The following is a 17,352-nucleotide window of genomic DNA, read 5'->3' on the forward strand; positions in this document are numbered from 1 at the left end:
TGTGTCCCTGGGTTACTGGGAGGCCGTCGCACCATGAGTCAGGTTCGGATCCAGCATCGAGACAAGGTGACATTTCAAGGAGCAGTCAAGGAGGAGTTAAAATTCTCTGGAGGGAAAATGTTTCTCTAACTATTTCAATTAAACTCGAAATGCCTCTAAAAGACAATACACAAACTTGAGATTAGGTCAAAATATGCTTTGGTGTTCATATCTTCAGAGCCATGTAGAGTGATAATTGTAGGAAATAAGTTACTAAATGGAAAAGAAGTGAGGAGATATGATGATGTTTTATAGTACAGCCTGAAATAAGTTATTTCTTTTCCTTGTGAAGAAATTCTTAAATAGCAAATTATCTGTTAACAGGTCATGTTAAATGACTCTATGAAGTATCAGAGATGTGCACAGTATAACAAATATTCAGGATTATGGTGTTCTCAAGTAAAATGACTTTCTTTTCCATGAGCAGATGCAAATCTATTTCTAAATCTTCTAAAATCATGAAAGCCCCAAATAAACAAAGCTCTGTTTGAATGTTTAGGTATTTCAGTCTGTTATAGCTTAAAGGCTGCATCCCGCATAGACCTATGTGATCTTCGGTCTTGTACATGTATCTAGTTCTATTGTAAAATCAAAGTATCATAAATCCATGCTAACGACTGAGTCCTATTATGAATTATTCAGTTTTTTTTAATTCCTGATTGAGATAAAATGCAATAGTTCATTTTTATTATAGCTGCATTCTAGAGTTAATTATTCATAAGCTCATAACAGAAGGTGATATATTTGGTAAATGTGACAGCTCAATAGAATGGCACTCTAGCCCAGCAATCTGCTATTGAATCTTTAGTGAGGACTGAGTAATTCATTTTGCTTTGAATTATAAATCATGTAGCTTACTGTAGATTAGTAATTTCTGTTGTATTCTTGTGTTTTAAACCTAGCAGTAGTGTAGCAACAAATGTGTTTCAACACTTGGTAAAATGAATGGCATTTCCACCACGGGACTGGATTAAAATGGTCTTGAAACACTGTTTTATAGCAGTGTCTTGTAATTACCTGGCACCAAGTGTATTTCCTGCCTAGTTTAACTGCATATATCATCCCCCTCATGTCATGCAGCACCTCTTACACATAACACAGCTTTTGAGACTCAAGTATATTTTTAACATTGTTAATAATGCTGCATAAAATGGAAGCATTGCACAGACTGACGCCCCAAAACTAGCTGAGGGTTCTTGAAAACACATTGTTGTGCAGTGTGGGGTTGCTGGGTGTTGGCCAGAGAGTGCCCAGGTGTGGAGACATCCAAGGTCCTTTGCACTCACACATCTCCTGCAGCTCGACTTGGGGTAGTTTTGTCTTGTTTCCTCTTTACGGCAACACCAAACCATCCCAGAAACTGGCCTGGAAGTATGAATGAAATTCACAAGATGTTCCTTACATCCATATAAATTGCTTTAAAAGGAACTGGTGAACTCACTTCCGATGAGCTGGTGGAGAGAGCAGGTGCAGCACTGGGCCGTTGACTCTTTGTGGAGAAAGCAGAGCCCTGTGGTCTTAAAGACCATATTTGTTACATGTATTGACATGTGAGGCACATGTGTGCCTTCCATTGCTGAGGTGCAGGCGCAGGGTGCTCAGAGAGGCTGGGGCTGCCCTGTTCCTGGCAGTGTTCAGGAGCAACTCGGTCTTGTGGTGAAGGCACTGTTACAACAGCATAATGATTTACTAAACCAACTTGAGCTAGGTGGCCAAGCATGATTTTACAGGGTTTCTTTTGTTCAGAGATGTCAAAGGTGGAGTTGTCTTCAAATCAGTTGTGTCTTTTATTGTGTTTAAAACTCTAATTTGCTGCTTGTTCCTTCCTGAAAGATACTACCAGGTGATCGATCATGTCAAGATACTGCAGATATCAGTTGCCTCTTTTTGCATATAACCAAATGAAATGAGGAAGGAAAGAAGAAAAAAGAAGAAAAAGCTGAGCTACTATAATTTTAAAGATCTCAATTAAGAAAACAGAGCTAAACCCAATCCATTCCATTTAAATAACGTTGGGTGTGTGTTCTATGCAGGTTCCACAAAGGAATTGATTGAGAGCTGCTGTGGAGCTGGCCAGCAGTGGGCTATAGACAGCGGGGAGTGCACAGAAATCCCTGTCAGTGGAATGGATGGTGACATTTGCAGGTACGTGAGGCAAACCCGAGTGGTTTAGGTTAATGTAGAGAGCAGCCCTTCAGGAGAAATCAAATGATTGTACAGTTCATGGGATGTCCAGGAGACTGGGAGCTGCTTAATTCACTGAGTAAATTGTTGGTAGACTTGCAATATGTCTTGGCAAATTAGAAAGGATTTCCTCCTCCCATTTCCCAAAACCTAGTCTAAAGAAAAACCTCTTAAGGTTTCTTTCTGTCTCTCACATGAGCAGAGCACAATTTTGTGCTTCTCAGTTTTATGCACATCTGTGGAGTTGCAGAAAAATAGCAGGGCAGAGTTTGTCTTCCATTTGGCAATGTTAAATGCAATGGTTATCTGTATCATTAAATAATGTGTTTATCATCCAGTATGATGTCTGTGTTCAGCTGGAGTGGGGACCATAGGTCTTGGCAATACTGCTGGTACTGGTAGCATCTGGGCTGAGTGAGGGTGCCAGGTTCCAGCTGCACAGCAAAGAAAGAAGAATGGGTGCAGAGTAACATGGACAGCATATTACGCTGGCTGTAATTCATCTGATCTCTCTCTCCTTCCCCCTAGTCTGAAACGGGCCTTAGGGAGGGATGAAGGCAAAGTTATCTGAGACTCACACAGCGCAGCATGAGCCAGATGGACTTCTGTAAGAGTGATCCCAATGTTTTCAACACTAAAAAGAGTCTGGCGTAATTGGTTTTATCAAAGTTAGTATCATTGCACCTTTCTGGAGTTACTGGGAGATGAAAATCCTCCCCGCACCGGGATGTGGCATGACATAACTGACACATACCAACCACCTGTGAAGTAAAGTCAGATTAAAAAATTCCAGCCTTGCCCTAAGTAGGTGCAAATCCAATACAATAATGAGCTGCACGTGCACATCTGAGGCTAGGCTTAGATGAAAAAACCCACATCCAAAATGTTTCAGTGCCTGGGAATCTATTGGGATTTAAAAGCTATCAGGAGTTCAGTTGTTTTACTTTCAAACTTTCAGTTGTGTCCCTGCTTTAAAGATTTAAAAACACCTGTAAATATTCTGTGTAAAGCAAACATTTAATGTGGAGATGCATTCAAATCCATGGCCTCAGAAAAGAAACCATAGGCAGAACCTTGCTGCTCCCACACTGGAGAGTAGCAGACCCAGTCACTGTGCGTGTATCCAAACCTCAAGTGCACCACTTTGTGTGGCAGAGTGCCTGCAAGTAATCAAGCTCCCAAGGGTCTGCCACTAGCCTGACTCAGTACCTAAAGATTTTAGAAAGTAGAAGGTAGGTATTGATTGTAAAAATTGGTTCCTCTATCCTATAAATTCTTGGGGTTCACAAGTGACCATCACTGCACAAGGGATTGATTTGCTTCAGCTGAAGCAAATGGGTGAAGCCTCCCCTGTGCCAAGGCTGGAGATTGTTTCTAGAGAAGTTGCAAATTGAGGGGTCCATTGCTTCCAAGTGTAATTTTTGGGTTTTAGAGTGGTGAAAACTTACAGGTTAAAGCTACTGTGGATGTGGCTTGTTCAGCCTGGAGAAGAGAGGACTCCTGAAGGGGAGACCTTAGAGCAGTGCCTAAAGGGGCTACAGGAAACCTGGAGAGGGGCTTTGGACAAGGGCCTGTAGGGACAGGCCAAGGGGAATCGCTTTAACCTGCCTGAGGGGAGACTGAGCTGAGCTCTTAGGCAGAAGCTCTTCCCTGTGAGGGTGCTGAGGCGCTGGCACAGGGTGCCCAGAGAAGCTGTGGCTGCCCCATCCCTGGCAGTGCTCAAGGCCAGGTTGGACACAGGGGCTTGGAGCAAGCTGCTCCAGTGGAAGGGGTCCCTGCCTGTGGCAGGGGGGTGGGACTGAGTGAGCTTTAAGGTCCCTTCAACGCAAACCAGGCTGGGATTCTATGTATCATGATGTCTCTAGACATTCATGTATCAAATTGGCCTATCTCTGTGTAGCAACCAACAACCCTAACTGAAGAATGGGACCTAGGGCTACCTAGGTCGTATGTGGCAACTTGTGGGTAAACTTACAGCAAGTTAAGGAAATCCTTAGATAGTCAGCTGATAGCCAGATATAAAAATATTCGCAGAGCTTGTGCCACTGGCTGTATCAGAAATAGGATGTTGGGCTAGATGAAATCTCCTCCGACCCAGGATAGCAGTTTTTATCTCCTGACTGATGTGTGTTTTTTCATAGCAGATCAGTGTTTATCTGGATGGCATTTGCATCAGCTGTACAAGTATGAATCCTGCTTTCTGCTGACACTGTACTCCAATTAGAGACTCACGTCAGTTTAAGATGCTGGCATCATTTCACTGATCTGAACTCATTAACTCTTCTCCTAAAGCAGAAATGTTCTGAATATTATTTTTGAACCAAGAACTCATTTATGTGGTCTGCAAAGGGGAGGTTTGTGAAGAAGAAACAAGAGAATGTGATTAATACTGTTCCCAATTCATTTCTGGGAAAGAACAGTTGAAGCTGAGCTGTGCTGATAGGTGGAGAAATACTAACATAAAAACTGGTCAGTGATGCACTAGTGCTCCAGCCAGTGCTGTTCCCAGGATGTATTTCACACAGGAAAGAAATTTCTCATGGATAAATGTCACGCTTCAGAAGAACACGAATCTACGGAGTGTTTCAGTGTTTCAATACAGTAAACACTATGCACATATAAAATGCTTTTAGTATCATTTTATCATTTCAACGATGATGAAACCTTTCAGTTAGTTTTGTTGGTTTTTTTTTTCATTTTTCAATGAAAGTTGGGATGTCTTGTCTAAGCAGTAGAGGTTAAATTACTGGTACTTAAATATATTTGGGTAGTAACCATTCATTGCTCCAAAAATGGTATTTCTCCAGTTGGTAATTAATACTGGAGTAGAAAACTAACTTCCTTGAAAACAAAGCGCATGGAGGTGGCGTTCCACTTCCTGTAATCAAACTCAAATCACAGCTTCCTGGTCACACTTCTCTTATGCTATCAGCACAAAAATGTTAATGTAAAGCTGACATCACAGGCCATTGGCATTGGGAAAGTGGCCAAATGGCTGTCACTTGTGAAAGTGGCCCGGTTTGTACTGGTATAAGAGTCATCTCTTTCGTTTTTCATTTCAAATGAAGCATTAGGATGAAAGCTGTGAATTGGAAATATATTCTTCTCAGAAAAGGAAAGCTTTTGTTTCCTGGGACAACTGTATTTTATTTCAATAATAATGGTATCTGACTGACAGAAGTTGTTTGCTTGCAAATATTTCTGTTGCAGGAGAATGCTTTGCTATTAGGTACGGGCCGTTAAAATGCACCAACCTCCCATCCACCATTACCAGGGTGCCCTACAAGGCAGCATGCCCTGTGGCAGTGCATCAGCAAATGATAGTTAGACGCCAAGGTTATTCTTGGAGAAACATTTTGCTGAATTCCTTCATGCCACCAAATCTGTCCAGAACAGAAGTACACCCTTACTTATAACATAATACAGAATTTAGTCTGATCTTTAACACATTATCTGTGTCACATATGCCCAGTCCGCAGGTCACATACTCAGCATAACCACCTCAGGAGAATTCTTGTGGCCCGAAGCTCTTAGTCCTCACCCTTCCCCATCACAGGGACCCTTCCCTCTCCCAGGACCAGACATTCCTCCTGGTGCTGTACTGCGTGGATTGAGAGACAGGGCCATGGGGTACAGACAAAGGGACTGATTTCGCTGCCCTTTTGTATAAGAATGAAAGAAGCATGTACCTCTTTGAAGGGGCTGGAGTGGGGAAATACACTATAGACTTTAAAATAGTAGGGAAGAATATTATTTCGATGAACATCTATTGAATTTTGTTTAGGAAATTGCCATTGAGATTTTTAATATGCTTCATTTCAGCCTTCAACGAATCTTGTTAAAATGTTTGGTTTGAAGAGCCATGTATAGGAAATGTACCTACCCAAAGTACTTCATATACAGTGATCAAGCCACCCATAACCTTGTATTTGATAACCAGAAGCTTAAATTCTGGGTTACAATCTGTGGAGCTATAAAGGAGAGTTTATAAGGGTTCCGTGATGTGATACTTTCTTAAATCCTGTTCAGAGCTTCAGCCCTCTGGCTGGTGAAGAAGTGTGTAGAGGTGCATTTCCCTTTGCCACTGTCCAGGGAAGAAGGCTTCTGTCTGTTTGCTGCTTCTGAAACCTGAAGACTTCAGAGAACTAAACCCTAGGTCAGAGGGACTCTTGCACAAATATAGGAGAGCTGTAAAGGCTATCAGTGACCAGATTTTGAGAATCCTAAATTCAATGTTTCTTGAGCATTTATTAATGATTTTTTTACTAGTAATATGAACGAAATACATCCTGCAAAGGTCAGTGGTACCATCTACACTAGTATTGAGACATATGTCAAAGAGAGACCACATCTCTGGAGTATGTTGTGAATCCAATAGGTCCAGGGGGTTTTGCATTCCCTCCTGATGTCTTCTCAATGTGAGTGAATGCCTGAGCTCATATTCCTTTGCAGAATTGCTCAGAAGCAGTGCTGCATCTCCACCGTGAAGGAGAACAGCTGCCTGGCTGGCATGATCGCTGCGAAGGAAGGAGACATGTGTGGGCCAGAGGAAGGAGATCCCTGTGGAGGATCAGCATACAAGGTGAGTTGCTCTGATGCTTCTACAGGCTTTGCTGTTAATATCAGGTGTCCTAATGTCCTGCATTTAGCAGTAATTTCTTCATACATTATCATGCAGCACAAAAGGTTGTAAAGTTGCAGGAATGTGGCAGGGAAATGACACTGTTTGCACTGAGGTTTCAGTTGCCTGGTGATGCAGCCTCTTCGAAAGCTTCACAGGAATGTTGCTTTGAATTATTTCCAGCTCTGTTTTTAAGGTGTAACTTGCTGTACTACTTTTGCTTCCTCACTTTGGAAACAGCTGAAAAGACCATTTTAGTTTTTCTATCTGTGATGTAGAAGGCTTTAGAAAATGATATGGCAAAACTGAATCAACGGTCTGATGTGAAACCCATTAGTGAAGAGTTTACTTGGCTGCAGGGTTGAGCTGCAGCCTCATTTCTCAGTTAAACAAGATTACAGCTTAGATGAAGAAGCATTTGAGATGATGATGAAAGCTTTTGTTCATAAATAAAGAGAGACCATTAAAGAACGGTTCAAATCACAAATCATGAGCCACAGCCTCAGCTTATACAAATGAGATTTGCTTTATGAGAACCAGTGGAGCCAAACCAATTTAAACCAGTTCGAAGATTCAGTATCTTGCTTGCTATTGCTCTTCTTTTTACCAGAAGGGTGCATATCAGAAGTCATTTCACTCTGATAACAATTTACATAGCTATAGCTAAGCTGAAGTGCAGCTTCCGTTGTCTCAGCAGGGAACTCATTAGTTCTGTCTGTTCTCATACACTGGTGATTCTTGTGGATAATTGTTCACTGGAAAAGCAGAATACATGGGCGACTGCTGCAGAGTTTCAGGTTTAATCAGCTGTGTTGATTTGTCTTTTTCGCAACCATTATTTACTTGGGTTTGGGGTTTGCCATAAAAAAAGAATTTGTACATTTGGGAGAAAACATTAATATTTCTGAAGTCTGGCAGGATTATTATCCTGAGGTTTTCACCATAGGTTTCTTACATGCCAGACAGAGCATGAGCTGTAAAGTAAGTCCTAGCACACATGCCATTGCTCAGAAAGAAGTGCAGAGGGAAAACATCATAATTCCTATCTGAACTGAAACAAGTTACAAAATACTCTTGTGGAATAGCTCCTCGTGCCAGTTCCGATGTCATGTTTTCCTTCAAGAGAAACTATCTGAAATGATAAAATTATCAAGGAACAGCTTTGCCCCCTGCAGTCCTGATCCAGCTCTGAGGCAACAGCACAAGGGGGATGTGCTCTGGAGCCAGGCTGAGAGAGCTGGGCTGGGTCAGCCTGGAGAAGGCTCCTGAAGGGGAGACCTGAGAGCAGCTCCAGTGCCTAAAGGGGCTGCAGGGAACCTGGAGAGGGGCTTGGGACAAAGGCCTATAGGGACCGGACAAGGGGGGATGGCTTTAAGTTGAAAGGGGATAGATTTAGAAGAGACGTTAAGAAGACTGGGTTGGATGGGGCTTGGAGCAAGCTGCTGTAGTGGAAGGTGTCCCTTCCCATGGCAGGGGGTTGGAATTGGGTGGCCTTTAAGTTCCCTTCCAACACGAACCAGTCTGCGATTCTATGAAATATTCCTCACAGAATGTGAGGTGACCTCACAGAAAGTGCTGACCGTGTATAGCAGTGTTTCCCCTGATCCACTTTGCTGTTGGTGACTGCTGTGTCTGAGAGCCATAGATCAAAGGTATTTGTCTGGAATGTGAAAAGATTTTTGCCCCAAAGACTTTGCAAGATGTTTGGACTGTCCTGCCAAAAGCCAGGGTTTTTACTTTAGATAATGAACGTCTGTAGGTCTTCTTCAGGCATTTTAGGTGTGGGGTCCTTTCTTTTACTTCTAGGTGCATGCAGGAGTGCCAGGTCTTTAGCTATAGGTATTCAACTTGTGTTCAATACAACTTAATTTTAGGCAGCCTTCAGCTGTTAGTCTAATACAAAAGCACATGCTTAGGGACTTTTCCCCAGTGGATGGAGATGCCACCATGGTAAATGATTCCTTTCAAAGATATTTTTGAGAAAAATATAGAATGTTGTGAATCTAAGAGTGATTCTCAAGGTGTGTTTCTTGATTGCAATGTAAAAATAATCGTATTTGTTATAAAATCAGTTGTGGACTCTGGTGTAGTTCATAAGGGAGCTCAGAGAAGATCAGGACATTCAAGTTTGCACATTTCAGAAGGAACTTTTCGATGAACAAGTTTTTCCACTGGAAAATGGAACACTTCTATTTACCTGGAAAGTATGTGAACCCTGTTAAAAGTGTGTGAGTGATTTAATACTCCCTATGATGCCTGCACATAGGAGAAACTGTGAATCAAAACTATGACTGAAAAATACATGTTCTGCAAGTCAAATATTCCAATATTTTACAATACTTCAATAAAAACATGCATTTTTTTCTTAGTTACTTCTATTTTGCATATTTAATCTGAAAAAAAATTGTAGCCATACTAGAAATATGTACAGAAAGTAGAATTTTCAGTTCATAAAATTTTAAATTTGGGTATTCTGGGTTTGGGGGGATGAAAACAGGATGTGTCTCTTTTCTAGCATGACCACAAGACATTATTTCAATGTTACTTTTTAATACATCTTTGGAAAGAGGTAGCATCAAAAATAATGCAGCATCTTCAGGACCTGTACTGTCAATTTTTCACAAGCATGTATCTGGGCATGTAAAGGCAACTCTTTATGGCAGTGCATATTTGCAAATGTGAACAACATCTAATATTTATGCTGTTTTGGGTGGGGTGTTCAGATTAGAAAGAGGAACATAGAACATGAGCTGTAGTCATAGGTACTGCGCTGAACATGCGAGGGATACAAACCGTGTGTGAAATGCTCAAAACCTAAAACAAACAGTGTTTGAAACTGGAAAAAAGGTGACTTGAGGGAAGAGTCCTGTTAGAGGACAGTGTTCCCAGCCTTCCTAGCAGTGACAGTCTCTGGGTTTGTGTGAATATGCATCTAGGATTGCTAATCATGAAACCTGTTTCCTTTCCACTTCCATACTGTGTCCAACCCTCACAACACTGATGCTCTTATTTGCTGTCCTCAGGTCAGGGAAGTAGGGCTCTTCCTCTCCTGGGAACTAGGGCTTAGTTTAGTTTTCTTCAGTTCCATCCTTGGGCTTTCTGATGACGCAGGCAACTGGGGCCAGTTTGAATGATGACCTTCATTTTGTGTGTCTGATGCCTTTTTATAGACTGAGTATCTGAATAGACCCTGAAATCACTTCCCTTAGTTCAGAAAGGCTGTTACAGCGTAGCTGCAACCTGCAAATGAGTGCTGCTGGGCTGGGTATCCTGACCCTGAAAGGAATTGCAGGGGGAAAGAGACTCGGCGTTTTGTAACTGTTCTGACAGTGAAAGTGCCTAAATATATGTATTTATTAGAGATGTTAGGACACTTGCATTTAATCCAGACAGGCATCTTCAGTTCACATATAACTCCTGTATGTTTCTAGTGGAGACTTGCAGCTCCTCAGCTTCCTTTCTTGATTAGGTATCCACTATGCACACGTATTATGGACTTTTTGAGTCTGATAGCAACCTGATATATTTCTGTGGCCTGACTGCAATAGGTTTGGATGTGACTGAGTAAAGCATAACACAGCTTCTGTCTGCCACCTGCAGCAGAGGAAACTGGAGAAGAGATGACATTTCAGGGGTGCCCCATTGCATCAACTGTCAGTTAAGCTGCTGCTTAGATGCACTCAGGAAAGAAAAGGAAGGTAAATAGCTTACAAAATACACTCTGGTCTTTCACTAGCCACTGTCTTAGCAGGAGGGTGTCCCCTGGACACTCAGGTGATTAAAGGTACAAGTAGGTTTGCAGGGCAGTGGTGCACAGGGGAAAATCTTTACTGCCAGAGCTCAGATGCTGGTGCTGATCCTTATATCCATGCAAGATATTTACAAGTCGTTTCGCATTGCTTCAAACAACTAAACATTTTTTGAGCTCTAATATAAAGATGTGTACTACTTTGTTTAGAATATGCTATATTCGGAGCAATGGCTGTGTGCAAGAGCTAGAAAGAGATGGTCTGTGACACCATTACTTCTTTGCATGCAGAGTTACTGAAACCATTGTCACATTGAGACTTGGTTTGCAGCCATTGGCACTTGGTTTGCAGTTAGTGTAGGATGGCAAAACCAAGCACCAGCAAAGCTTTGATGTCTCCAACTGTCTAAACCAAGGGGCTTCTCCAGATGCTCCACTGCTGAAGACAGTGCAGATCTTTGCAGGGCTTTGTGTGGGCTCACACCTGAGCAAGTTGTGTTAAATCCTCTTGCAGCAATGCTGTGACTGTTGTAATCTGGGCCTGCGATTGAGGAGTGAGGGGAAATCCTGTGAGTCCAGCATCAATCTGGGCTATCCCTGCAGCCATGTGATGCTGTCCTGCTGTGAAGGGGGAGACCACTTCATCCATCCAGAAATAAAAAGGCAACCTGAACCTCTGCCGACAGTGACACCTGAGAAGGGTAAGTGTCCAGTCATGGTTTGAAGACATTGCAGGAGAGAGTTCCTTGTTCTTACAACAGTTTTAAATAATAATAATAATAAAAAAAAGTAGGTGTTTCTGATTGTTAAAATGTACCTTCTTTAGTAGTGTGGGGTTTGGGTTTTCCCCCTGAGTCACATAGTACAGAGACCTGCCACAAGACATTGGTAAGAAGCAAAGTTGAAGCTGGTCATTGTCTTTTAGCAGAAGCAATCCTGAAAGATTCTTCATTAAGCAAATTATGAATTTTTTCCAGACGAAGTAGTCCCATGGGTTCTGATACCACTGAAATATCCTGGGAATAGATTTCCTGTTGTACTGATGAACATCACAGCAGCTTTATCACAGCACACTCTGGAGAAGCCCCAGAGGACTGCAAGTTAGTTTGCACTCAACATGCAAACATGGTGATGCTTAAGAGCTGAGTCAAACCCCTGCAGCCAAAGAGGTGTGACAAAGGGAGCATGAGGAAGGTTGGAGCTTGAACAGCTTTGCTTCTTCCCTCAGCCCAAGATCACACTCCTTCCATATCACTCTGTAGCCATCAGTCACACCTGAGTTGCATGGTGACTTCCTGCATATGCTGGAGTTCTATTATTGCCCATTCTCTTCTTGTCAACTAAGTGTGTATTCTTCCTCACCAACAAATGTAAGGGTTTATTTTGAGCTAGCTGAGGCCTCACTGAGCGAGGAAGTTTGCACGTATGCATTTAAGGAAAACTGACTGAAAAACTTGCTGAAAAACTAGTTGTAGTATGGTAGAAAGTCTTGGCAAACCTTGTCAAGAAAGGAAAAGTACTGTGCTTCTGACAGGGTTTAAAAGCAGTAGGAAGGTTAGCCATGTCACTGTCAAGAGGGTCCCCGAAGGTTTGTGATGCTAGCTAGCGACAGAAGTAACCAATAAAGTAGTATTGTGTTGAAAAGAGTTTCCAAACCAACTGGACAAGTTTTTCTCCTGAAATTTGAAATTCAGTGTTGTTCTTCAGTGGGGCCAATTTCAGACAGGGCCTCAGTGTGATGCAGTTCAAATAATGGTAGCAATGGTGGTAGCAGTCCATGTGAAAGGTGAGCTTGTGACCTCCCAGTGTCACCGTATTTCTCAGTGGCCCCTTTAAAATGCCTGTTCCTCCAGGAAGGAGGTGGTGGTGGATCTGCAGCACAATGGTCTTATCTTCAGGATGGGTTCATTTGCTCTTGGATTGTTCTGGGCGGATTCGATATCTGGAGTTCGTCTGGTGAAACGCTCTGTACTGTGCAGTCCTAATGCTAACATCCCTGCTAGAGAACCAGCAAGTGTTGTTCTGTTGTAGTTTCAGAGACAGATGATCACAATGAAGCTTTGTCCATCAATAATGAAGCTGAGCTGTCAAATAACCTGCCTGGAGATGACCTGGATGAATGTCTTATCTATGGTGGGGAGCTCTGTCAGCATTTGTGTATAAACACCGTGGGGTCCTACAAGTGCTCGTGTTTTCCAGAATTCACTTTGCAAGAGGATGGGACCAGCTGCTCTCCAGGTGAGAAAATGGGCAGGAAACACCATGAATGATGGTGTCTTTGTGCCAACTGCATTGATCTATCAAGCTTGCTCTGTTTCTGTGAGATATTTGATGGGTGCTGGTGCATGGACATTTGCCGTAGAAATTGGACAGGTTAATAATATAGAGGAAACCAACAATTTAGGAAACTTAATTATGCCTTGGTTTTGTGTATTGGTGGCATGGGGGCAGGGTGGTATTTAATATGTTCAAATGAAGACTGTTTTCACTATTCAAAAGAGGATTTGTAAAGGTTGTTAATGAAATACCTTTTCTTCTCAGAGTCATTTTGTATTTCACAGTTAGCTTCCCTTTAGATGCACTTTCCCCAGTTCAGACAGACATCACTGCTTCCTGAGTTTTGATTTTTATCTAAAATAATTAACATCTTTCAGTGATACAAAATCTTAATATATCTAGTGTGGTGGAAGGCTTGGAAGAAAAGTCTCTTGTGCTGTGATTTTTTTGATGTCTGGAGTTCTCCACTGGCAAGATCTGAAATCAGATAACCCTTAGAGTTGAAACCTTTTATTAGTTACAAGTGCTTTCAGTTATTTAACAAGGAGAGTAAGTGCTGCCATCCAATGACAAAGGTCCGTAGACTTCAGATACTTTCTGCCCGAGCCAAGCAGCATTCATTATGTCATTCTTCTCAACGTCATGCTACAGTGCTTACATCAATAATGTGTTTGACAGGGTTTCTGCAGCAGCGCTCTGCTCTGTAGCTTGTATTAAAATTCTGGGGAAGGAACCTGATCCAAAAGAGGCAAAAAAAAAAAAGGTTCTTATTTTAGCACTGTAAAATTTGGCTTCATCCTTCACCTGGAGCATATGTGTGTGGTTTAGCTTTGCTTTGCTTTGCTCTGCTTCTCCCACTACTAACTTGTGTGCAGGTTTGGGTTAATACACCTCGTATCTGGGTAGTCAGTGCAGATGTGCAAGACTGCAGTCCTCCTGGCTGTGCCAAGAATTGAAGGTGGGGTTCAGATATCCCTTGAGGAAGAGGATTGCAACAAGGGTAGGGACTGCAAGTGACACAGCTGAGACACGTAGGAAGAGTGAAGTTAGGAAGGGTTGCTGCTGTCCTCCAGTCCTGGGTCAAATCAAAGGTTGGGCAAGGGAGGTGGCAGGGCAGGGCACCTCACTTGTTACACCTGCATGAGCTGTGCTGTACCTGGCAACGTGGCACAGTGGCCTTCCATTTCCCATTTTTCTCTGTGTGTGTGCATGGCTCTGTCATGTGCTCTGTGCACCCACACCAGGTAGTTGTGAATCTCATACTGGTGGTAATTTTTACTCCTGTGATTAGATAGAATGCTTTTGTATTTGAACCTGTCCCAGCACATTTCCTGCTCTTTGATGGACTGCGAATGTTTTTGCATTTAACTTTTGCTTTTTAAAACATGTCACACTTTTTCCTGAGGCTTAGAAGGAGGGATGTGCTTGCAGTGGCTCTGCGAGGCAAGGAGAAAGCAGACACTGATGAAACTTCAGAAGCTACTTCTTGTTCTCTGCTCTCTTTCTGGGGAATTCAGGTTATGCCACAAGCATAACCTCTTATTTGCCTCCGTGTTATAGCCCTTTGGTTGTCTCTTATGTAATGTTTATGTTTTTCTGATTAAGTGGCTCTTTCTGTACCCCAAACCTGCCTTGCAATCACTCAGTCATTTAATGTTGTCATTGTTCGGTGGCTCACACTTTGCTCCGGGTGACACTTGTACTCAAATCAATGGGAACAGGACATATTCCTCTTCAGAAAGAATTTAGCCTTAGCAGAGGGAGTTGGAACTAGATGATCTTAAGGTATTTTCCAAGCCAAACCATTCTGTGATTCGATGATTTAGGCTTCTGATTTGGTGATATTGATAAACTGGATTACTCCTATTAATGTGCTAGAGCTTTTTTTCTTTTTAACTATTCTGATACCTTCAACATTACTGTTTGTTGAATATCTTCATGACAGACAACAGCTGTCATGTTTTCCACTTGGCTGTGTAAAAGTCATTCCAGGATATCCTGTGCTTGTAAAGGTGGATCCTTTTCATCCATGTTGAAATGGGACGTACAGAAGAACTTTAAAGACTTGGCTTGGATTCAGCATTTTTTTGGTCATACACCGACTGAAAGACGGTCGCTGTGTTTACAATAGAACAGTGTTTGAGGAAACAGAAGTAACACTTCGTTTTATTCATTTTACTCTCCAGAAGTTGTTTCAGGCAAACTCCCTGATCTGTATCCATGGTGTTTGTGAGCATCTCCGTTAGCATGCAGCACTCTACATGTTTGTGCTGTTGGACATTTGCTCGTATCAAACAGATGGCAGCTTCCAAACCTGACTGTTCACCTCGATGCAAAGGCAGTTCTTCAGGTCACCAGAATGTTTCCTCCTGCAAACCACAATGGAGTGGGAGCCTTGCCATGGGGTGATGGTGGAGGTAATGTTGTTTCTGATCTATCTCTGCCTCCTTTCCCTTACAGATCCTGACAGAGGACAGGTGACAAGGCTGAAAGCAGAAGCCACCATCCCTCCAGTAGCCTCTCCTTCTCAGCCACTTCGTATTGTGTCTTTAGAAGAAGAGCAGGATAAGTGTAAAGGTATGTTGGAGGTATAAACTGAAGGTGCAGATGAGTGAGGAGTGTTTAGAGAGCCAGAATAGAATTCCACACATGCCTTCACCAATCTGCTTTCAGTGCACATCCTTAATTTGTTACTTCTGGCATAAGGCTGAGGAATTGTCAGGGGAAAGCTGTGGAAGTAATTTGAGGCTATTCTCTTATTTCAGGGTTGTTACACACCTGCTGTGTAGTTCAAAGTAAGCAGTACAGCTGTGCAGCATAGTGTGAGCAGTATAGGTAGGAGTGGCACAGGTGTAGTAGTAGGAGGGTTGAGTGATTAGGGCTGCCTGGACAGATTGTTTACAAACTGCATTCCTCATTGCCTAAACTGGGGTTAGATTTGGGTGACCTGGAGGTTTGTAACTGCAGCCGATCTGTGTTGTGATTGCTAACGTATTTTGCAATTTTGTTTGTATAGATAACGGCCCCTGCAAACACATCTGCAGCGTTGTGGAAGGAAATGCTGTGTGCTCTTGTTTGTCTGGATATACGCTCATGGCTGATGGGATTTCTTGTGAAGGTAAGTGGTTCATGTTCATCACAGAGACATGGTTAAAGCACTTTTCTACCTCATACCCCTACGTGTTTCTCTAAGAGCTCCTTCTTTTCAGTATTGTGACTTGTAAGTGGCAGTACAGAGACCAGTTGCAGAAGGAATACCAGATCTGCTTTACAGATGACTCCTGAAGCACATCTGTCCAGTGTGCCTATTACCTGGGGACTTCAGGTGAACGCAAGCCTGGACGTGTGCTTTTTTCCTTTGACATTTCAGGCTTTTTTTTCATCCCTCTTGGTTTCTCTTCCCACTGCTGTTTCTCCCCAGTGTCTGTCTACACAGCTGTGGACACACAGCTTTTCTTCCTGGGAACAGGAGCAGCTAGCAGGACTTGGGCATATTTGTTGTCCTGGGGAACCCCCTCAGAGCTATAGCTCTGCCCTGTCATCTGTTTTGTTTGGTTTTATTTCTTGAAAACCTGAATCCAATGAGGCTTCAGTGCTGTGAAGAATGTGCCATTGTGAGCTAGTTCAGCTCCGTGTGTTTCACTTGACACTGAAGCTCAGGCCTGCACAATGATGAATGGTGAATTCCAAAGCTGCATCATGGTTGTTCATGTTGTATAAATCTTAAATGGACATGTTTTGGTAGTGGCGAAGGATATGTTTGCTCGGGAAAGTGCTGGAGGTTAAAAAGCAGTGCCCTGTGACTTACTTTAATTATAAATCTGAAAGTATGAGAGCAATAACAGCCAGCAGTGAAATGAAAGAAGCTTCTGATGCTCAGAATTGCTCACATGTGGTCCACATCCCTCTTAATCTCAGATCTGATTGAATAACAAATCACAAATCATTTTCATGAAATTCTGGAGAGTCTGTGAAGAAAATGGGAATTTAATATCACCAGCTGAAATAGTCACTGTGCATTGCTTACTCAAGTGTGGTGGAAACTAATCTGATTAATTGATGTCAGCATCAAAAGGGGCATTTCCAGGCAATCATTTTCCTATAGGAAGTGAAAGAATTTGGTAATGTCAGTGGAAATTGTAAGTTTAAATTGCAGCAAGAGACATTTCTTATCCGTATTCAAGTAAGGATTTGATGGTAAGTGTGGTGGTGCACTGGAGCAGGTTTCCTGCAGAGTGTGCGTGGCCTCTGTGTGACTGCCTGTTTCCAAGAATGTCTCTTTCTGTGATGACAACAGTGTAGGGGTGCAAGCAAGGACTGGATGATCTCTGAGGGTTTATTCCAGCCCTATTTTCGGTGTAACACTGTATGTATTATAACACGGTGCTGATGTGGTAGTTCCAACACACTTCATTTGGACATCTCCAGTGTGAAAGAAGTATTGTTTCATTTCAGCAATTGTTCTAATAGAATTCTGTTTTTC

The 17,352-nt window shown here is 42.4% G+C and overlaps 1 protein-coding gene across 5 annotated transcripts in view; it reads left to right on the forward strand.

Annotated features, from left to right (window-relative positions):
• Positions 1 to 17,352, forward strand: part of FBLN2 (fibulin 2) — a 109,774-nt gene that overhangs the window by 70,153 nt on the left and 22,269 nt on the right. For all 5 annotated transcript variants that reach the window (XM_065686901.1, XM_065686897.1, XM_065686900.1 and 2 more), the window contains exons 3-8: positions 2,073 to 2,184; positions 6,676 to 6,805; positions 11,107 to 11,293; positions 12,624 to 12,830; positions 15,330 to 15,446; positions 15,886 to 15,987. In XM_065686901.1, coding sequence (XP_065542973.1) covers positions 2,073 to 2,184; positions 6,676 to 6,805; positions 11,107 to 11,293; positions 12,624 to 12,830; positions 15,330 to 15,446; positions 15,886 to 15,987 — 855 coding nt within the window. The remainder of the gene's footprint in view (positions 1 to 2,072; positions 2,185 to 6,675; positions 6,806 to 11,106; positions 11,294 to 12,623; positions 12,831 to 15,329; positions 15,447 to 15,885; positions 15,988 to 17,352) is intronic.

The sequence above is a fragment of the Lathamus discolor genome, chromosome 7 (genome assembly GCF_037157495.1).
Source record: "Lathamus discolor isolate bLatDis1 chromosome 7, bLatDis1.hap1, whole genome shotgun sequence".
NCBI lineage: Eukaryota > Metazoa > Chordata > Aves > Psittaciformes > Psittacidae > Lathamus > Lathamus discolor.